At 54.4% G+C, this 22,816-nt stretch overlaps 1 protein-coding gene across 1 annotated transcript in view; it reads left to right on the top strand.

Moving 5' to 3' along the window:
• GLI2 (GLI family zinc finger 2) overlaps window positions 1–18,344 on the top strand; it is a 63,635-nt gene extending 45,291 nt beyond the window's left edge. The window contains exons 7-12 of the mRNA XM_042954176.1: window positions 485–619; window positions 4,164–4,313; window positions 9,218–9,382; window positions 10,621–10,902; window positions 12,490–12,826; window positions 14,093–18,344. Coding sequence (XP_042810110.1) covers window positions 485–619; window positions 4,164–4,313; window positions 9,218–9,382; window positions 10,621–10,902; window positions 12,490–12,826; window positions 14,093–16,512 — 3,489 coding nt within the window. The 3' untranslated portion in view covers window positions 16,513–18,344. The remainder of the gene's footprint in view (window positions 1–484; window positions 620–4,163; window positions 4,314–9,217; window positions 9,383–10,620; window positions 10,903–12,489; window positions 12,827–14,092) is intronic.
• Window positions 18,345–22,816: the final 4,472 nt, after the last annotated feature.

Here is a 22,816-nt window from a genome sequence, read left to right as displayed (position 1 = left end):
GTTCTCTTGCCTCCAGGCAGGAGCAGACCCCGTGCAGACTATAAATGAAAACGCCCCCACCGCGATCGCACGCGGGTCCACCCTGGCTCTCCCGGAGGAAACCAAACCAAATAAGCGAAAGTCACTGCCCTCCTTTCTCCCGTTCTCCTCGCCAAGTCGGTTGACCCAGGATGTGGCGGGACACTTTGGTGATGACAAGCCAGCATTAGAGAGGAAGGAGGGGCCCCAGGACAGCTGTGCAACAGGAGAAGGATGGGTGGGAGCTAGCTGAGGAAAGTGGCTGAGCACATACATGTACGTATGCACGCGTGTGTGTACAAGTGTATGCATGTGTGCTCACGTGTGCGTGCATGTGCATCCATGTGTCTCCACACCCATACCAGCTCAGGGTCCTTGGCATAGACCGCCCGGGGCCACTAGTGACCTTCTGTCAGGGCCCGGTGGCTGAACGTGGCTCACGTGGGTTGCTCTGCTCCTCCCCCAGGAGCAGCTGGCTGACCTCAAGGAAGACCTGGACAGGGACGACTGTAAGCAGGAGGCCGAAGTGATCATCTACGAGACCAACTGCCACTGGGAAGACTGCACCAAGGAGTACGACACCCAGGAGCAGCTGGTGCACGTGAGCCTCTAAGCCCCAGCAGCCCGCCCAGCGGACAGAACTTCAGGCCCTCTGTGGGGGAGAAGGGGCTGGGGGAGGCGGCTCTAGGAGATGCCGGGGCCACATCCTCTGCAAGTGGGAGACCTAATTGTTTATCTGGGCCGTGCCTGCTTCTAAAAGGAGACCTACCAACACATACATAGTATAAGAGATTAAAACAAAAATAAGTAAATGAGAAAATTAAGGAGAAAGGAACAATAAATGAAGCCAGGTGTGGAATGGATTAAAAAAAAAAGGCTATGTGCTCTGAGCTATAATTCACATATCTTTTTTTTTCCCTGAGCTTCCTAGCAGCCAGTGCAAAGAGGGAAATAAGATTAGTTAAACCAGCGAGCATCTATAAACACGGACCCTGAAACCTGAAAGAAGGTCCTCCCATGGAGGAAGGAATTAGTAACTTCCTCTTGGAGACCATTCACAGAGACCCAATGTACACAAGAACAGATGGGGTGTTGATACCATTATCAAGAGGGGGCTGCTTAGAAATACCTGGTACTGTCTGCTCAGGACACCAGAGAGGCCATGGGACCTAGGTGCCCCCTCATGTCATGGCCCTTGGTCCCCACTCTAAACTGTTCTACAGCAGCATCCATATGATGGCAGTCGAGAGGTAACCTGTGAGGTTTGGAGAGCAGAGGCTGGCTGCACCACACCTCACCGAGTGGTTCCAAACAAGTGACTTAAGCTCCATGAGCCCCAGTTTTTTTCCTCCCGTAATGGGGGTGAAGCCTACCCAACAAAGTTGTGAAGGTTAAATGTGATACCCACATAAGCACTTAGCAGATGGCATTTCATGCATGGTAGCTAGCCTCCCGCCCCCTCCTCCCTGTTCCCCACAGCAGCCCTGAGCGGGTGTCTCTCCTCTCCATCCAGAAGAGAGCTTAATTTCAAGAATCACCCTCCCAACACTGCTCCCCCGCGAACCCACACACTCCTTGGCGAATGAGAGTCTGTACCGATGAGCCCCACACCAGCCTGCCGGTCAGATTGCTGGATGGGGTTGATTCACACTGTTCACATCCTGAAGCCATCCCAAAGGGGTTTGCTTCTCCGCAGTTCTGTGGGCTCCGCATTTAGGACACTGCCTTCTCCCTCTGCTTCCTCCTGTCATGCCAGTTGCTTTCAAATACCCAGGGTTTCTTTTCTTTGGGGTGCCCTCCCCCCCCCAAAGTGTGAGGACACAGGAGATCAGAATTTCCCAGCAAACCTGTCGCGGCTGACATAGCACCTGTGAAATGGGGCTGCCCTAAGCCCTTCTGGAACTCGAACATAATTTTTCCACCTGTTCCACGTCTTTGGGTAAACCATTCCGAGATGGAGAAGGGGCCACTGGGGCTGTGAGTTGTAGGACAGAGGAGATTAGATGAAAGAGAGAGAGGACTGCATGTGGGACCACGAGGGGCCGGGTGGGGCGGCGGGGGGGTGGTGGGCAGAGGGGGAACAGAGATGCAGACATAAGAGGTGTGTACAGTGGTGAGCAAGCCAGCCCCCAAGAGCAGAAAGGGAGTTCCTCAGATACAGGCAGTCGGGGGGAAGGAGGGCTTCAGCTGCAGCCTTCTGCCTGTGCCCAGGACTGTCCCTGTGGACAGAGGTGATCACCTCTGCCTGGCCCTGGAAAGAGAAGCCCCCTATGAAAAGAGAGCCAGCCCCTCTGCCGGCTGTGACTCTCTCCCCGCTCCCTGGGAAGATGGATGGTGGCAGGCACACGGGCGAGCTGGAGCCCCCAGTCGATTATTAACAATTTGTTGCTAAGTAAACCAATAAGAAAAAAATGAAAGGCATTGTCAGGAAGCATTTTTATCATTTGAGAGGCTTTAAAAATGGAAAGTGAGGCTAATATGATAAGATTTCCCTGGAAGTTCAAAGCGCTGTAGATTTTACTTGTTCCAACATGGGCATTTGTATGCATGATGGTTGGGCCTGTTTCTCGGGGGCGTGTGGGCCCGGCGCTTTTCTGTCTTCTCCGGGTCAGGTGCTGCCAGGGCCCGCATGCTCAGTTCTCGGACAGCCCCAGAGGTTGCAAAGACCTGCAGCAGCACGGTCCGGCAGAAAGACGCTGCCAACCACAAGTGTCCACCACGCACATAATTTTATGTGAACCTGGGAGCACACTGTTTAAAAAGGGTAGAAGGAAACAGGTGAAGTTCATTTGAATAATATATTTTACTTAACCCAATATATCTGAAAGATTATCATTTTGATGTGTCATCAATATAAACAAAAATTAGTGGGATATTTTATTTACATCCTTATTATTATTTTTTTATTCTCCATCTTTGAAACAGCCCATCCCCGGTGGGACCGGCCACATTTGAAGGGCTCAAGAGCCATAGGTGGCTAATGGCTGCTGCATTGGAGGTTGTGGTGTGTGGGAGGCAGTGACGGCTGGAAGACGAGCCAAGAAAAGAGAGGGGAAAGGCACTGGGGCTAGAGAGAACAGGCCCCCGAGATCTGAGTGTCTCACCCTCCCCGTCCCCCTTGGGGGAAGCAAGCCCAGCCCTATCCACACACAGACAGGACATGACCTTGATGGGGGGTGCAAGGAGGCTCCCCAGTGGCCTTTAGAGAAAAGCCCTAGAGCAAGAGGAAGCACGCAAGGTCCAGTACACTTTTTCAGACTACTGTGTGAGTGACTTATACCACCTTTTTTCACTCCCCAAGATAAATAAGCCACCTCAAAGATTAAGGACATAAAAGTCTGGAGGCCCCACACATATCCACACATCCTAAGCCGAGAGGCAGTAATACCCCTGCTCCAGTGAGTCCTGCAGCCTTCAGTTAAATAATCAAAGCAAACCACTAAAATCCAAAGGGTCAACTCAGGGCAGCTTGCTGGCTCCGCCTACCCTGGGATGCAGGGCTCCCCCTTGCCATACCTCCAGATCAGTCGTGCTGTCCGTGCATTTTGTCCCAGGGGCAGCATCACACAGTGCCCAGAGCCCACCGTCAGGGTCCCCATCAAGCTCCACCCACCCTTGCTGCCTGGGCCCTGCAGAGGCCACAGAACCATCTGGGCCTTGGCCAAAAGGGGCAGAGCCATCATCTCACAGGTTACTGTCAAAGGCAGAGGTGAGGATGCATTGATGTTTTCCATTGGAATAAAAAAGCGTATTTAAAAATTCCTGGGACAATAGGCGCAAGCTTGGGAGAAGCATCTCGTGCACCAACCACAGTGCACGACTGCCTCACTACAGTTATTTAGTGCTACTGTTTGCAGCCCAGGAGCATCATCATAACCACCGGAGCCTAGAGTCCAGCCTGGGGTGAGCGGGATTACTTTGCCCGTCATAGGTGGTCACTTTGAGGACAGAGAATTGGGAAATGCAGCGAGACAAGGAGATCACCCAGTGGATCTTGGGTTAATGGCAGCTAGTGAGAACTCCTGAGGAGGCGTGGCCTGGCGCCTAGGGGGTGGTCTTGCTGGGTGGGGCGTCTGCACCTTGTAGGTGGGGTCCGCAGGGGTGGGTGGCTGGGCTCACCCCTCCCTATGGGCTTGCTCCCGCAGCACATCAACAACGAGCACATCCATGGGGAGAAGAAGGAGTTCGTGTGCCGCTGGCAGGCCTGCACGCGGGAGCAGAAGCCCTTCAAGGCCCAGTACATGCTGGTGGTGCACATGCGCCGGCACACGGGCGAGAAGCCCCACAAGTGCACGGTGAGTGGCCCCTCCTCCCTGCCGCCTCTCGCGCGTGATGGCGCTGCATTGGACGTGGCTGACCACAGGTGTACTTGGGTTGAACAGGCCACGGGCAGCATCACAGGGACCCAGCCTTCCAGCATGTTGTCTGTCCTGTGCGCTCCTGCTCTGCGCCTTCCGGCGGGCTGGGGTTCTTGAGGCCCCGCCCCTGTGTGCCATCCCAGATCTCTGATTTACCCTCTGGGTGTGTGCCTGGCAGTGGGGGCGGGGGGTGTGTGCCGGTGTTCCCTACCTGTGTCCGTGTGCCCCTGGGCCCCGGGGTACGGCTGCACCCCCACAGTTCACGCGGCTGGCAGACCCCAGACACAGGAGCCCCCTTAGCAGCACCCTGGGGTCTGACCCCCCACCCCCACCCCCACCCCCCACGCCCGCACAGAGAAAAGTTTCACTGGTGGTTTCACAGCTTGAGCAAAATCACTTTGGGTGAATTTCTTTTTTTTTTTTTTTTTTGAATTTCTTTTAAGTGAACAAAATGAACACAGATTTAAGACCTTTTAGACAGTTTCCCTTATGGAGTGAACAGAATTTGTGACTATGATTGGTGAGACCTTTTTTTACCACACACAGTTGCTCCCTCTTTAAAAGAGCCAGTGGGGGACGCCTGGGGGGCTCAGTCCGTTAAGCCTCTGACTTCGGCTCAGGTCATGATCTTGCACTCTGTGAGTTCGAGCCCTGCATTGGGCTCAGTGCTGACAGCTCAGAACCTGGAGCCTGCTTGGGATTTTGTGTCTCTCGCTCTCTCTGCCTCTCTCTCTCTCTCTCTCCCAAAGCTAAACATTAAAAAACATGTTTTAAATAAATAAAAAATAAAAGGGCCGTTGGTCCAGTGATGTACTGATGTGGTTGCAACTGAAGCCTCTGGGAACTCCTCTCTGTGAATCACCGTATTTCATAATTCTGAGATAGACATTTAATATTATATTAATATAATATCATATATTTTAATATCCCTGAAATCAGGCTGTCTTAAAATAGGTGGTAGCCAGGATTCAATGAAATATGCTATCTTTGTTGCTAACTTCTTTTTTTAATTGGGATAAAAATTCACATGCCGTAAAGTTCACCCTTTTAAAAAAATAATACAATTCAGGGGCGCCTGGGTGGTTCACTTGGTTCAGTGGTCAGGTCATGATCTTGCACGGTCCATGGGTTCGAACCCCACATCGGGCTCTGTGCTGACAGCTCAGAGCCTGAAGCCTGCTTTGGATTCTGTGTCTCCCTCTCTTTGCTCTCTGCCCCGCCCCCACTCACACTCTGTCTCTGTCTCTCTATCTCTCAAAAATAAACATTAAAAACAATTTTTAAATAAAAAATATATATATAGATTTTTAGTATGTTCACAAAGTTGTACGGCCATCACCACTAGCTGATTTCAGAACATCGTCATCACCCCCAAAAAGAAACCCCATGCCTGTTTGCAGTCACTCCCCATTCTCTTCCCCACCCCTCCCCCCTTCCCTGACAAGCACTAATCTACTTCCCCATCTCTGTGAATTGCCTGTTTCAGACAGTTCATAAAAATGGAATCATACAATGGGTAGTGTTTGTGTCTGGCTTTGCTCACTCAGCATGTTTTCAGGATTCATCCGTGTTGTAGCATGTTCAATACCTCATTCTTTTTTTTTTTTTTTTAGCTTATTTATTTATTTTGAGAGAGAGCGTGGGAGAGGGGCAGAGAGAGAGGGAAAGAGACAGAATCCCAAGCAGGCTCCACACCAGCAGTGCGGAGCCCAACGTGGGGCTAGAACCCAAGAACCGTGAGATCATGACCTGAGCCAAAACCAAGAGTTGAAAGCTTAACGGACTGAGCCACCCAGGCGCCCCAATACCTCATTCCTTTTATGGCTAAACGACTGTCCATTGTATGGATAGATCCTAGTATTTTGATCCATTCATCACTTGATGGATATTTGCAGTGTTTTCACTTTTCGGCTGTTAGCACAAGTACGAACGTTAGTGTACAGGTTTTTGTGCGGACCTGTGTTTTTAATTCTCCTGTGTATGTACCTAGAGTAGAATTGCTGGATTTGAGGACCAGCCAGACCCATTTCCAAAAAGGCTGCACTGTTTTACATTCCCACCAGCAATATGTGAAGGTGCTTATTTCTTCACGTCGTTCCCAACACTTGCTAACCTGTCTTTTAATGACAGTCATCTTGGCGGATATGAAAGGGCATCTCACTGTGGTTTTGATTAGCATTTCCTTAATGATTGATGATGTTGAGCATCTCTTCATGTGCTTAGTGATCATTTGCATATCATCTCTGGAGAAATGTCTACTCACATGTTTTGCCCATTTTCAAGCTGGGTTATTTGTCTCTACTGTTGAGTTGCAGTAGTTCTAAACCCTCATCAGATATATGATTTGTCAGCATTTTCTCCCCCTGGGGGTTTTTCTTCTCATTTTCTTGATCGTTTCCTTTGAAGCACCAAAGTTTTTAATTTTGATGAAGTCCACTTTTTTAACTGCTTGAGCTTTTGGTGTCATATCAAAGAAACCATTGCCTAATCCAAGGTCACAAAGATTTACCCCTATGTTTTCTTCTGTGAGTTATTGTTTATAAATGCATAGTCTTATTTATATAAATCTGTATATAGTTTTATAGGGAACCTCTACCCTTTAGGTCTTTAATGTATTTTGAGTCTGGGTATATGGTATGAGGTAGGGGTCCAACTTCATTCTTTTTGCACGTGGCTGTCCAGTTGTCCTGATCCCGTTTGTTGAAGACACTCTTCTTTCCCCATTGAATGGCCCTTTGTCGAAAATCACCTGATGCTAATATATGAGTTTATTTCTAAACTCTCGTTTCTTCTATTACGTTGATCCTTCTGTCTGCCCTTATGATAGTAATGCAGTGAATTTTGACATTGGGAAGTGTCAGTCCTCCAGATTTGTCCTCCTTTTGCAAAATTATTTTTGCTCTTTCCGGCCCTCTGCAGCAAGTTGTTTTCGTAACATGCTAAGTGGTAGCACGCCATAGCCCTGTGGTACGAGCTGTGAGTTGTAGAAACAGATCAAAGGCATTTGGAGCCCAATGTACTCAGTCAGACCGGTCAGGAATAAAGGCAAGGATGTGAAGCGTGTGACAGTTCCCGCTGGGGTTTCCGTGTCATGCTGAGGGCAGTTTTCACAGGCACAGTAGATGCTGTTGCAGTATCTTGGGAATAGGTGCAGAACCCCCCACGATGATCCGTCCCTCCTTCCTCCTTCCCTCGCTCCCTCCGTCTCAGTCACACTCTCGTGCTCCCTCCTTCCTTCCTTTTCAAAAATGTTTCTTGGGGCGCCTGGGTGGTTCAGTCGGTTGAGCGTCCAACTTCGGCTCGGGTCATGATCTCGCAGTTCGTGAGTTCAAGCCCCGCGTCGGGCTCTGTGCTGACACCTCAGAACCTGGAGCCTGCTTCCGATTCTGTGTGTGTCTCTCTCTGCCGCTTCCCTGCTCATGCTCTGTCGCTCTCTGTCTCTCAAAGATGAATAAATGAGTACAAAAAAAATTTTTTAATGTTTCTTGAGTGCCGAAAATGGATTTTTTCATAGACACTAAATACTAGGAACACAAAAATGAACAAGATCTAGATGATACCTGCTCTCTTCCAGCTTGCATCCTGGTGGGAAGGCCAGATAATAAAATGGTGAAGATCATTATAAATTGTGGTAGGCAGTATAAACGGAAAACAGTAGTGTTACGATTAAGAATATCAGAGAAATGCTCTCAGAGGAAATGACCTAAGAGATTGAGAGGGAGTGAGCCAGGCCAGGGCCGGGGTGAGGTTCCAGCCAGAGGGGGACAGTGTGTGCAAAGGCCCCGTGCTGGGAAGAACTTGGTGGGGTCAAGGAACTGAATGGGGACCAGCATGGCCATAGCAAGTGTGAGGGCGGCCAGCTCACTCAAGGACACGGAGAAAACTGGATTTCATTCTCAGCACATTTTAATGCACACCAAAGTTCTGACCGGGGGTTAGAGCTTTGGTACCCCTGGAAACAGTTTAAAATAACATTTTCAAAGAGTTTTTAATGATATGGGATGATTCTCACCATGTGTCGTTGATTTTGACAAATGGAGTATGTAACTAAATACTTGATATGTTCCCAGTTTGGCTTTAAAACGTGGGGATGAGGGCTGCCTGGGTGGCTCAGTCAGTTAAGCATTCAACTCGATTTCGGCTCAGGTCATAATCTCATGGTTCATGAGACTGAGCCCTGCACTGGGCTTTGCACTGACATCATAGAACCTGCTTGGGATTCTCTCTCTCTGACCCTCTCCCATTCTCTCTCTCTCTCTCTCTCTCAAAATAAAAATAAAAATAATAATAATAAATAAATAAATAAATAAATAAAACATGGGGATGGGGGCGCCTGGGTGGCTCAGTTGGTTAAACATCCAACTCTTGACTTCCGCTCGGGTCATGATCTCACAGTTAGTGAGTTGGAGCCCCTCACTGGACTCTGTGCTGACAGTGTGGAGTCTGCTTCCGATTCTCTCTCTTTCTCCCTCCCCTCCCCCACTCTCTCACTCTCTCCCACTCTCTCTCTCTCAAAATAAATAAATAAACTTAAAAACAAAAACCGGGGATGAGCCACAAAGTCCCCAGAAAGAGACTTATTTCCATGTTGCCAGTGGTTGTCCTCGGGCATGTCCTTTCCTTTCTCTTTTTGCACTTTTCCGTCTTTTCCGGGTTTTCTACAGTGGCCCGATGTCATTTTAGAATCTGAAAGCAAGGTGGACATTTCTGTTAAAATGCATACTCCTGGGTGCCCCGGGGGGGCGGGGTACAGCAGATGAGGGGGCCTGGGGAGGAGGCAGTGGGCCAGCCCTACGTTGGATCTGGGGCACCCCTCGCTGATCCAACCCACCTCTTCCCAGTTCGAGGGCTGCTCAAAGGCCTACTCCCGCCTGGAGAACCTGAAGACGCACCTGCGGTCCCACACTGGGGAGAAACCATATGTGTGTGAGCACGAGGGTTGCAACAAGGCCTTCTCCAACGCCTCAGACCGCGCCAAGCACCAGAACCGCACCCACTCCAACGAGGTACGCCGGCCAGGGTGTGCACGGCACGTGTGTGTGGGGCCCCGCTGACACTCGAGTAGATGTGTGCCTTCTAGACTTCTGTAGGCCATCAGGTGGCCAGGTGCCTGATGCCCCTCCCCTCCTCCCCGACCTTCGGTCTGAGCTCAGCACACGTCGGCAGGCCCTTGGGCAGCTGGCACCGACGTGCTGTCGCGGCTAATGCCTCTGACCTGCCGTAGCTCTCAGCCCCCTACGGATGGGGCACAGGGCGGCCTTTGTCTCCCCAGCTAGCCAGAGCCCCTGGCAGGGCTGAGAGAGCCCAGGGAGAGCAGTCTGCCGTACTGCCTCCCGGTCCGAGCCCAGCCGCCCAACTGCTTTTGCTCAGGTAGACTCGGGAAGGAACATTTCTAAAAGCTTAGATACATTTTGGACCCCAAAGGGATTTCCTCCAACGCTTGCAAGAAATCAGAGGAATTCCCAAAGGAATCTAAACCCCGTAGGGCCTCTGCAGACAACAGCTCGCCTCGGCGAGGGGTGTGTGTGTGTGTGTGTGTGTGTGTGTGTGTGTATTATGTGGGTCTTTTGTGGACGTGGATTTGTAGGATGTGTGTGCATGTGGATGTACATGTGCATATGTGTGTGCGTGTGTGTTTGAGTGTGTGTCTGCACGCACATGTGTGAGCACGTATGAACGTGTGCGTGTGGGTATGGGGGAGTGTCTACACGCAGGTGTGGGGTATATAGGTGTGCGTGTGTGTGAGCTCAGGACTGAGGTTCAGAAACCCTGGGTTTTCGTCCTGTTCCTAAGTGACTTCAAGCCCGTTTCTTTGCCTCTGTGAACCTGACTTTCCTCACCAGAGAGACCGGGTGTTAAATGCTGTCTCACAGGTGTAACAGACCAACACGAAAACATCCCAGTGCCCTGATGACAGGGGAGGCAGCAGTCCCACCATGCTCTGTGTCCCCACTCCTTCCGTTGTCTCTGATCTGGGTCCCTAGCTAGTGATGAGGGCTTCCTCAACCATGTGCTTACCTGCATGAAAAGACGGCAGATGAGACCAGAGGGGCCAGGCTCCTGTAGGCCCAGGGCTGGCTTGGCTCCCTCCGGGCACACTGGCTGTAGATTAGCTTGAGCACCTTCCGACTGCCGGCCGGGCTCTGCCGAAGGACATCACATGGCTTCGGGAGACTGGGGAGCGCTCCCTCTCACAGTCTGTCTTTACGTCCCATGCATAACACAGGCCTCCTTCTCTTCCCAGAAACCCTACATCTGCAAGATCCCAGGCTGCACCAAGCGATACACGGACCCCAGCTCTCTCCGGAAGCATGTGAAGACGGTACACGGCCCAGATGCTCACGTCACCAAGAAGCAGCGTAACGACGTGCACCTCCGCGCCCCGCTGCTCAAGGAGAACGGGGACCACGAGGCCAGTGCCGAGCCCGGGGGCCGGGGCTCGGAGGAGAGTGCCGAGGCCAGCAGCACCAGCCAGGCCGTGGAAGACTGCCTGCACATCAAAGCCATCAAGACCGAGAGCTCCGGGGTAAGCAGAGCTGGGCAGTGGAGGCCCCAGTCCATGCCTCCCACCCACCCCCAGGAGGTCCGGCCCAGCAGCACGAGGGCTCAGAGCCCCAGCTGCCGCGTGGGGTCTGCGTCGGGGTCCCCCGCTCTAAGTGCACGATGACGTACATCCTCCTCTCTCCAGCTCAACTTTTCCTCCCTTCACTACCTTGGGCCTCTCGTAGAACCTGTCTTGTGCCACGTCCCATGCTGCTGGGCAGGGCCACGGGCAGCAGGGATGCCTGCCCCCAAGTGGTCAGTCTGCGGGCGGTTCCTGGGGTCTGCCTTGCCGACCGGCACCATTGCGCCACGGTCGGTCCCCTCCCTTCTGTCCTGTCTCTGTGTCCTTGCCCCCGTGGCCTCCACTCCTTTTGTTCTAACCACCTGTTCTTTGTCTCCACCTCTTTTTCTCGACTGTACCTCCCCTAAGGATAGACGGTACTGAGGTGAGCAGAGAAGCCCGGTGGGGGTGCGGGCGGGCTGGCGTGATGCGGGCGGGCTGGGGTGCTTGTCCAGGGCTGATGCCTAGGCACGGACTGACTTGTCGGTCCAGGCCCCTCAGGAGCCTAGCAAGGTGGGTTTGGACAGGTAGACACCAAACACTGCAGGTGGAACCCTGGGGACAGATAGGGGCTGGCAGCAGGGGTCAAGCTGGCAGGTATAGGAGCAAACCGTGGGGCCCACCCTCCAGGAGGGACAGGGCCGAGTGGAGGTGTGAGTTCAGGCCACAGAGGAGGGAGGGACCAGCTGACAATGGATCTTGAATGCCAACATGAAAAATGTGGGTCGTGCTGTGGGCAGAAGGGAGCACTGTAGCTTCCCAAGGAAAAATCTGGAATTTGGGGGCTGTTGGCCTAGGAATGAGCCCAGAGGTGCTACATCTGAAGTGAGCCTCTGCTGGGCTCAGATCCCAAGTCCCAGTGAAGGTAGCTCAGGCTCTATGGAGTCCTGCATTGTACACGTGGGCTATGAGCTCTCTGCCCCACTCCGCATCGGCCCAGCGGGACGGCTAGTTTGGGGTGGCCGTTCGGGCAAGGGCCTGGATCCAGGAGGTCCACCTTCCCTGGTCTTCCTTGCCCTTTCCAACAACCTGCGTCTGGCCTGTTGAGAAAGCAGCAGGTCAGCGGGCCTCCGCCTTTCCTTGCTACATCATACGGCACCTCCCTGTCGTTGGGCACATTAAGTACCCCCCTTGAGGTCATCTTCATGCAGCCGTGGCAGCCTCTGTGGGGGACAGCTTCCAAGTGCCCATACGTTGAAAGCCCCACATGCAGAGGTCTGGCCCGGACGCTGGCTAGGAGAACAGAGGAGCACGAGGTAGGGGAACGTGGAGCTGTCCATTACTGGTGCCTTCTGCGAACCGGATGCTTGCTGTCCAGCCACTGACCCTGTCCCAGAGGCAGCACAGGTCCATCTTACAGCTGGGGAAGCTGAGGTTCAGAGAAGTGAGGTGGCCAAACAGAATGATGCTTGGAAGCTCCTCCACGTGGCAGCTTCCTTCCTGGGTGTGTAAGGGCCCAGCGGGCTCTCGCACCCTCTGAGCCTGTGCCCTCTCGCCACGCCCCTGTAGCTGTGTCAGTCCAGCCCCGGGGCCCAGTCGTCCTGCAGCAGCGAGCCCTCTCCCCTGGGCAGTGCCCCCAACAACGACAGCGGCGTGGAGATGCCGGGGACTGGGCCCGGGAGCCTGGGAGACCTGACAGCTCTGGATGACACGCCCCCGGGGGCCGACGCCTCAGCCCTGGCCGCTCCCTCTGCTGGTGGCCTGCAGCTGCGCAAACACATGACCGCCATGCACCGGTTCGAGCAGCTCAAGAAGGAGAAGCTCAAGTCACTGAAGGATTCCTGCTCCTGGGCCGGGCCGGCTCCACACACCCGGAACACCAAGCTGCCTCCCCTCCCGGGAAGTGGTGAGTGGAGGCCCCGGGTGCACGGGCAGGGGCGGGGGAGAGCCTGGGGCGAGCACCCACTAGGTTAACCTCCATCGAATGCCACCTGCCATGGCACCAGCTGCCCACAATAGGATGGCTCTTACCAGCCCATTGCACAGATGAGGAAGGTGAGGCTCAGAGAGGTGAAAGTGCCCTAAACAGACCATCGGCAGAGCTGAGACACCCCGGGCCATGCATCTGCCGAGAGCACCACGGCAAAGGCTCTAGGGAGGGGAGCAATACACCCCCAGTCCCTGTGGTCAGAAGGAGCCTGTGGTCAGAGGGCCATGCCATGAGATGCACACTTGACGGGGAAGGAGCCAGGAAGCAACGACAGAGCTCAGGGTGGAACTGTGCAGAGGAGGGAGACAGCAGGTCAGCTGAGGAAGCGCAGAGAGGACTTCATGGAGAAGACAGCCTCAGGAGGCATTGACGAAGATGTGCAAAGCGTCTTCGGGGGCATTTCCTGAGCGCTGACTCTGTGCCAGGCAGTGTGCCCTCCCAGGGACCGACAGCCAGTGTGGTGGACACTGAGAGGCGCCAGCTTTCGCTTGCAAGGAGGATTTGTTGCCCCAGCTGTTGAGGGACCTGCTGGTGAAAGGCCTTCAACTGTCAGCCTCATACAGAAATCGCCTGGGTGGCAGACAGCTGCCTTACCCAAGGTCACCCCTTCCTGGGGTGGCCCCCATCCAGTGACTGATCCCTGCAGGAGTGTCAGGCCGTTCAAGGCTCAGAGCTCCCTGTGACATCAGCTGTCATTGGGCCTGCGTCACCACACACTTCTCCCTGCGCGCTCTGGGGCCTTTGCTGTCTTCCATGGGTGTGGATCTCAGGGGGGTGGCTAAGCAGCCTGCCCAGTAAACCCAGCCCCTGGGGAGCCCACCTGGCTACACCCAAACACAGAAGGTGAAGGGGCAGCCAGGCTGTGGCCAGGGCCTTCGGGGCTCCCCCCACACACACACACATACACACACACACACACACACACACACACACACACTCCTCTCAATAACCTCCTCCTATGGAGAGGCAGGTTCTGTCTACAGGTGGAGAAACTAAGGATCAGACATCAGAATCCAGGGCCAGCCAGCCGGTGGTAGCTAAGATCCCAATCCAGCCTCATTGGTTGAGCTCCTGCTGTGTGGCCGGGCACACTCGGCTGGGGCAAAGCAGGAGAGGCCCCGCGCCCCCACCCCCACCCCCACCCCCGCCTCCCTGGGCACTGACCAATCTCCTTTCCCGCAGGCTCCATCCTGGAAAACCTCGGCGGCGGCGGGCCGAGCGGGCTGCTGCCCAACCCGCGGCTGTCCGAACTGTCCGCGGGCGAGGTGACCATGCTGAGCCACCTGCAGGAGCGCCGCGACAGCTCCACCAGCACGGTCAGCTCCGCCTACACCGTGAGCCGCCGCTCCTCCGGCATCTCCCCCTACTTTTCCAGCCGCCGCTCCAGCGAGGCCTCGCCCCTGGGCGCCGGCCGCCCGCACAACGCCAGCTCGGCCGACTCCTACGACCCGATCTCCACCGACGCGTCGCGGCGCTCCAGCGAGGCCAGCCAGTGCAGCGGCGGCGGCTCGGGACCGCTCAGCCTCACGCCCGCGCAGCAGTACAGCCTGCGCGCCAAGTACGCCGCGGCCACGGGCGGGCCGCCGCCCACCCCGCTGCCCGGCCTGGAGCGCGCGGGCCTCCGGACCAGGCTGGCGCCGCCCGGCCCCTGCGCGCGCCCGCTGGGGCCGCGGCGGGGCAGCGACGGGCCGGCGCACGGCCACGCGGGGCCCGCGCCCGCCTTCCCCCACGAGGCGCCGGGCGGCGGGGCGCGGCGGGCCAGCGACCCGGTGAGGCGACCCGACGCCCTGGCTGCGCCGCGGGTGCAGCGCTTCCACAGCGCCCACGACGTGAACCCGGCCCCGCTGCCGCCCTGCGCCGACAGGCGAGGTCTCCGCCTGCCCGGCCACGCCAGCGCCGACGGCGGCCTGGCCCGAGGCGCCTACTCGCCGCGGCCGCCCAGCATCAGCGAGCACGTGGCCACGGAGGCCTTGGCGGTGGGGGCGGACAGCGCCGGGCCCGAGGTGGGCCTCATGCTGCCCGAGGACGACCTCGTGCTGCCGGACGACGTGGTACAGTACATCAAGGCGCACGCGGGCGGTGCCCTGGACGACAGCCCCTCACAGGCCTATCCCCCCGAAAGCACCTGCTTCTCTGAGAACCCCAAACTGCCCAGCCCCGGGCTGCACGGCCCCCGCAGGATGGTGGCTGCGGACTCCAACGTGGGCCCCTCTGCCCCTGTGCTGGGAGGCTGCCAGCTGGGCTACGGGCCCCCCTCCAGCCTGAACAAAAACAACATGCCTGTGCAGTGGAATGAGGTGAGCTCCGGCACCATGGACGCCCTGGCCAGCCAGGCGAAGCCTTCGCCCTTCTCGCAGGGCAACCTGGCTGTGGTGCAGCAGAAGCCAGCCTTCAGCCAGTACCCGGGCTATAGTCCACAAGGCCTGCAGCTGAGCCCGGGAGCCCTGGACAGCGGGCAGGGACACTTTCAGCCCTGCGGGGGAGGCCCCTCGGTGCCTAGGATAAATTACATGCAGCAGCTGCGGCAGCCAGGGACAGGTGGTCAGTGTTCCAATATGACCACCACCGTGAGCCCCCACACCAATTACGGCCAGGCCCACCCCCAGCTGAGTCCCAGTGCCATGGGTGGGACCTTGAGCCAGTACCCCCCGTCCTGTAACAACATGGCAGCCAAGCCAGTCCACTTGGGGCTCCCCCAGCAAATGGAAATCGCTCCCGAAGCCGCCATGATGGGCAGCAGCCGCAGGGAACTCGGAATCACCAATTCAGCCCTGGCCGGGATGCCTCCGCTTCACTCAACCCAGAGCTACCCACAGCAGAGCCATCACCTGGCGAACCCCATAAGCCAGGAGAGCTACCGCCAGGGCCCCAACCTTCTACCTGCCCAGCAACCTGGCTTCATGGAGCCCCAGCAGGGCACCGCGGGGGTAGCTGGATCCAGCTTTGGCCTAGTTCAACCCCGGCCTCCCGCCGAGCCCAGCCCCGCCGGCTGCCACCGGGGGGTGCGTGCCGGGGTGCAGCTGGCCTACGCCAGAGCCACTGGCCACGCCATGGCTGCTGTGTCGACCCATCAGGAGATGGCAGATGTGCCCAAGGGAGCAATGGGCGGCGTGGTGTCCCGGCCTCCCCAGCCCCCCCCGCAGGACACGGGTGGGGTCCCGGACCACAGCATGCTGTACTACTATGGCCAGATCCACATGTATGAACAGAACGGAGGCCTGGAGAACCACGCAGGCTGCCAGGTCATGCGGCCCCAGCCACCGCCGCCACAGGCCTGCCCCGACAGCATCCAGCCCCAGCCCTTGCCCTCTCCAGGGGTCAACCAGGTGTCCAGCACTGTGGACTCCCAGCTACTGGAGGCTCCCCAGATTGATTTTGATGCCATCATGGATGAGGGCGATCACTCGAGCTTGCTCTCAGGCACCCTGAGTCCCAGCCTCCTCCACAGCCTCTCCCAGAACTCCTCCTGCCTCACCACCCCCCGGAACTCCCTGACTCTGCCCTCCATCCCCACGGGCATCAGCAACATGGCGGTTGGGGACATGAGCTCCATGCTCACCAGCCTGGCAGAGGAGAGCAAGTTCCTGAACATGATGACCTAAGTTCCCAGCCCCCGACGCTCCGTGGAGTCGGAGGAACCTTCATTTCCCAGAGCACGGGAGTTCTAGTTTGTCTTTTTCCAAAAAAAAGTATTAAATAGGTCTGAGGGAGTTTTGCCAATGGCCGGTCCAGACCACAAATGCTTTAAGGGCAGCTTCGTGTGCAACCTGTCTGGTCGTCTTCGGGATGGCTTTTCAGAACACTTTTAAAAAGTCTCAACAAGAAAGGCAAGGCAGGAGCGAAAAACTCGTTTGCACAGTGCTTCCCAGCCTTTGGTGTTTATAGGACCAAATTGTTCTGGCTTCTTCACCTCTGTCATTTGGCTAATGAGGGATTACACTGGCCAAAGGCTTTCCAAGTACATGAGGAAAGAGGGTAGAGGGAACCACATTTGGGTTTGAATCCGAAAGCCATACTGGATATTCTAATCCAGGAAGAGAAGTTTCTCGTTCCCGTACCTGCAAGGTAATGGAATTCCTGGCCCACTGGAATTCTTCTACGAAGCTTACTTCTTGAGGCCTCTCGCGTCCCTGTGCCACAGAGGAAGAAAACAGATTTTTACCTGGATGATTTGGAAGCATGTCCTGACTCTAGGTCTGGTAGAGCTGGCATCTCTACCCCGCGAAGCCAAGTTTGCGACGGGCAGGCTGTTCAAGTGTATATGAGTGACTAAAGAATGGAAGTATTGCCAGAAAAAAAGAAAAATTGTAGTGCTTGGGGCAAGCCCAGAAGCTGCCCTGGCCTCTCCAGACCGTGTTTACAGTGTTCATGCATGTAGAATGTAGCCCTTCCTGGAAAGAACACTTCTAAATACCTCGGGGTGGCTGGAGCTGCTGTGGGCTAGGGATGGACCCAGGTGAGCCGACGCCTGGCACGGGACCTCCAGAAAGTGAGAGAGCGCCAGGGACCCGGCCTCAGGCCACCCTGGAGATCTCCCATAGGAAGAGGAAGTCGTATGTTTACCCAATCCTGTTTCTCCGATGCACTGTCCGCCCACTTTGCCACGGAAAACCCCAGGACTTTGATGGCGGCCTCTGCCCAGCCTCCCCCAGGCTGTGTTGTCCGCTTACCTGCAGCCCAGTGGTCTGTGCCGAGGTACAACATGACGTCCCGGGGTCTTCTGGGTCCCCTCCCCTCTGTCCTGTTCATTCCGCAGAGCACGATGACCTGCATGGTGTTTTTGGTGGGGCTGAGTGGGTGAAGGGGTTGTTTCCTGGGACTCTGAGGGACCATCACTGAATTTTCCTGTTCGCTGTGAACAAGCCCCCTGGAAGTGGAACTTGGGACTGGTATCAGAAGACATCGTTCCTGAACATACTGTAGGGCGAATGGATGCCTCCCCCCTCCCCCCACCACACACACATACACCCGCCCCACACACACACCTTTCCCACGCTGAATTCGTGGCGACCTGGCCAAAAGCAACCACACCACTGTGAGCCTGATGATAACCGTGACCCTGGCCTCGGCCACGGCAGGGCCAAGATTTTCCCTGGGCCCTCTGCATCCCAGAACATCAGACGCTTTTTTAGGGTCCAGAGACAAAGCCAAGTCCAAATAACAGCCCTGGGACCCCTCCGAGGGCGTGGGCTCCGTGGCGGTGTTCGTTCACTCCCTGAGCTAGGATTTCACTAGCCGTCCCCAGCCTGTGTATAACCTGTACAGAAGGCGTCGTCCCTGAAAATACTGTAGGTGAATCATCCAGCCAAATTTATATCTCCAAAATATTTAGCTTTTTCTACATGCTATGAATTGAGATGACACACTCAACTTGTAAATAAGTCTTTTTGTACATTAAAAAAGTAATTTTTTCATAATTTATTTTGTCTATCTGCTTTGCCTTGACAGTAGTTAATGAGAACCCGGGCAGTAAATTTGGTGCATTTGAACAGAAACTAGGCTGTATTTTTTTCACAACAGTGTCAAAATTGACTGTCCCGCCTTCACCAAGAAATGTTTAATGCTGAGGCATTTACTGGCTGTTTGTTGGTTGTCTCCGGGGGCGAGGGGTGGGCAGGGTTTGACGATTTACAGTGCCTCTCTGGCTTTTCTTCCAGCGAGCTGATCTGAACATCTAGGTTGGTTTGCTGAGAACCATGTTCCAGGCACATTTCCAAGCACTCGCCCCAAGCAGTCCTCACGTCAGGATTTCCTCCTTGACAGGCAATCTGATGAGCACATTTGAGTCAGGGTGGGGGTCAGGGGAAAAGATCAGCACCCCCCTGTGCTCTGGTGCAGGCACAAGGAGAAAGGACAGGCAGGTGGAGCCCCATACACCCAGCAACCAGCCTTGGGCGATGGGCCCTGTGGGCAGCAGTCATGAACAGGAACTCAGCCCAGGAAGTGACCCTGACAGGTGCACAGGGAGCACTCTGATCTAGCAAGCCAGCAGTCAACCATTAAGCGGTGGCCAGGCCACTACAGGGAACCTCAGGGGGCCAGTGAGTAAGGCATGCGGTCTGAGATGATTTCTGGGACAGAAGAATGGAGAGGAGGGCCTAAGGCTGGGTTGGAGAGAGTAAAAGGCACCTTCTGTAGGGCTGGGTGCTCTGGGCCTCTGAACTTCCTTCTCTCTATGAGAAAAACCTTGACACCCAGCTCAGAGAGTCCAGAGCCAAAGCCATGTGGAGGGCATTCAGCTCTGCGGCTTGGAACCGAGTGGACTAAAGAAAGGCTGGCTGGTAAAGAAGGTAGGAAGCCCCCAAGGAAAATAGAATTTAGCAGGCTGCCTTTCTACGGGGCACCCCAAAGTCTTCCCTGTGTGTCTGGCCAGAGTTTCCTGATGGAAGAGTCACACTCCCGGCCTCACTCCTCCCCAGGGAAGACTCACTTAGCTGACTGCACCCTCGGGAAGAGGAGCCAAGCACGCCTGGCTGGGCCCTAACTCTGCCTCCTTCAGAGCTTATCTTGTACCTTCTCTGCTTCACCACATGGGAAGTCTCTGGAAGCAGCTCTGCCCTGCTCTGGGGAGGTGGGGGGGGAGGGGTCCAAAGTTATTCAGTGCTGCCTGAGACTTGATGAGTTGCAGCACTAAGAAGTGCATCTTGGCCATTCAATGAGCCCCATGTCCCCATCAGTCCACTATGGCCGGAAGCATGCTGTATACCGATACCCGCAAAGTTTCTGCACAATAAGCCTCTGGGCCAACTGAGGGTTGGCTGATCCAGGTTGGGCCGGGCCAGGCACTTCTGTGCATCAGCTGCGGGGAGCTAATCCAGTCTTCTTGGCTGAGGAAGCACGTATCTGCCTCACATGGCTCTAACTCTTCTTCTAGGGCCAGGATGTGGCCTGGCCATTGCCTTCTTGTAGCAACAGCAGGTGCACAAGAAAATAAGCAGGAAAGTGACAGTCTTCTTTCGGCCTCTGCTCACAGTGCACCATGGACCACCTCATTCTTCTGGCCAAAGCAAGTCACGTGGCCAAACCCATCATCAGTGACATCGGCAGGTGCTCTCCTGCAGAAGGGAGAGAGAGAGCAAATATTTCTCAACAATACGTAATTCAGGGGCACCTGGGTGGCTCAGTCGGTTAAGCCCCAACTCTTGGTTTTGGCTCAGGTCATGATCTCACGGTTCGTGAGTTCGAGCCCCACATCAGTCTCCACGTGGACAGTGTGGAGCCTGCTTGGGATTCTCTTCCTCTCTCTCCATCCCTCCCCTGCTCTCTCTCTGTCACTCTCTCTCTCTCTCAAAATAAATAAATAAACTTAAAAAAAAACAATATATAATTCACCGCAGTCTACCTTCATCAAGACTGTGATCCATACCTCTCCCACATGTAGAATATACTCATCCCAGACCCCCCAAAGTCTATCCAATCAATCGTCAGGCTCAAAGTCAGGGATCTTGTGATCTACACCTGTTTTGGATGTGGCTTTTGACCCAGAGACTTAGGAACTAAGAAGAAGCTCTCAGGCCACACCACACATACACCCTCCCAGCATACGGCGGTGGCCCAGACCTAGATTCACTGCAGTTACCACTCCCTCATTGGTCCACAGTATCTGACACCTGCTGGGCAAGTGTTGCCAGTGCCCCCACCAGGTGGAATGTTCCCCGAATGGCTCCCCAGTCCATTGTGTACCACAGCTCTGGCTTCCACCATTGGGGTGTTCTTCCTTTTGCATCAACCCTCAGCTTCTGAAGAGGCCATTGGGAAGCATGCCTTCTGGGAGAGCAGAGGGACCCTTCAACCTCTTCCTGTGTGAAGTAAGTTGAGGAGCCTGAGATCCTTTACATTTCCAACACCTTCTTTATTTATTCCTCACATTTGCCCATTCAGCTCTGTCTTGTGGGTTTTCTGCATACTTGATTCCAGGCCACTCTCTGCCAAAAGCCATGCCTGCATCCCTTTGGTGACGTGCCTCACCCTTCGTTTGATGACTGGTACCTCATGTCATGCTATGTGGGGCCATGCCCCGAAGGTTTCTAGGCACCCTGTTGTCACCCTAGAAAGGTATTCTAGAGCCATCTCATTCCTTCCAAGGACCATAAGACAAAGGGCATTAAAATCAAAGGACACATCCCTGACTTCATCTTTATTCCAATGCCATATTTCACTTGGAACTGCCCTGGATTCGGTATCTGCCCCCATCCCAAACCAAATCTTAATTTGAAGATCTTAGGGGCTGAAGAGACTGGAGGTGAGAAGTAATTTCATTTTCTAAATTCCGCTTTTAATTGGCCGGGTCCTTTCTGAACTCCTGTCTTACTTGTAGTACCTTATCATTTACAGCTCAAAAAAGCTCATGTTTACAGCCTTCTGCCTGGAAACCAGCCTGCCAAATTCCACAAATTCCTAGGAAGGCTTTCTCCCTCCCAAATTACCATAGGCAATAATTTTACCAAATATTTCTTCACCACATTGCACACAGGTCACCATTTTTCTGGCCATTTTTCCAACCTCTTCTGAATTTCCTCACTGTCCAGTTCCAAACCTATGCTACATATTTTTGGACTTTGTTATAGCCATCTCCAATTTAGGTACCAATTTCTGAAGAGGATAACTATAGCCCCAAACTGCTGTCTAACAAAACCCACAAGATCCCCCAAGCATACAACAAGCATTTATTTCTCTTAGAAGTCCGCACATCAGCTGAGGGGGGCTTGCCTAGGCTGGGATCACTGACGCAGCTCAGCTCCCGCTCATATGCCTCGTCCCCTGGAACAGGAGCATTGCTTGAACATCTACTGACAGAGGCACAATTACCCAAGGGCAAGCAAAACCCCAGAAGGCTTCTTAAGGTCTAGGTTTGGAACAGGATGTACCAAAGCCAGCTCCTGAGCCTGTCAATGCCCATCTCTTCCCAACTCTGTATTCAGAGACTTCACACTGATGATTTGAAATTGGCTGTGTGGGGAAAATTTACACCATGGAAATCGTCTCCCCTAGAGAGTTGTCAGACATTTGCCAGTACTCATGCGTACTCAAGCACTGTGAGTTGCCAATAACCTGATATGCCCAGAGGCCCTTTCCGAGTATATATGGCCACACAACCCATTTTGTGGAGACTGCGTGAGTCCAGAGTGCCATGAGCGTGGATGGCTACCTTGATCATCTAGTTTAGTGGCTTTCAAACCTTAAAAGTCCTGCAAACATCGTTCAAATGAAATTGGCTATATAAGGAAAAAGCACAGTTAAAAGTGGAGCTCGTTTGGCCAAAGTTGGGAGCAGGAGACCCTGAATTCTCACACGTTCTACATCCCCTCCCCTTGCCCATTTCCCCCTGCACTCAACCGGAAGCAGCAAGGGCCTAGGTCCGCAGAGCGGAGCTTGAAAACCAAATCCTGTATCTAGTTCGGGACCAAACAACTGAGGCCCAGAAAAGTTGTGAACAAGTTATAAAAGAATTAAAACTCCTGTTTCTAGAATCCCAGAAGCCAGCTGGGTCCCCAGGCACTCTGATAAACTCAGGGCACAGCCCGGGTGTACTACTCAATCCTTCACTGCTCTCTGCCCTTGGCCGTCTATGAGCTCTTTGAGGGCAGGAGCTATGCCTGACCTACCCAGTCTCCCGTGTCCAGCACTTGCATTCTGCCGAGTTTGTTTCCAAACTAGATGGTTCTAGAAAGCTTCGTGGAGGAAGGGTAAGTGAGCAAAGGCTTTGAGAGGTGGGAGTTGGGTCTTGAGTGGCCCTTTCATACTGTATTTCAACATAAGGCCACGTCCACAGATGTCTACAAAGAATGCCAAACACAAAGATTAAACTGTGGAAAATGAGGCTGTCATTAAGAGGTTTTAGGTTTTGTTTTTTTATTTTCTGGGGTAGCGGTGGCAGGGAGAGGAAGGAAGAGACAGAAAAGGAAG

This window comes from Panthera leo, chromosome C1 (genome assembly GCF_018350215.1).
Source record: "Panthera leo isolate Ple1 chromosome C1, P.leo_Ple1_pat1.1, whole genome shotgun sequence".
Classification (NCBI taxonomy): domain Eukaryota; kingdom Metazoa; phylum Chordata; class Mammalia; order Carnivora; family Felidae; genus Panthera; species Panthera leo.
This window is presented reverse-complemented; position numbering and strand designations above follow the sequence as displayed.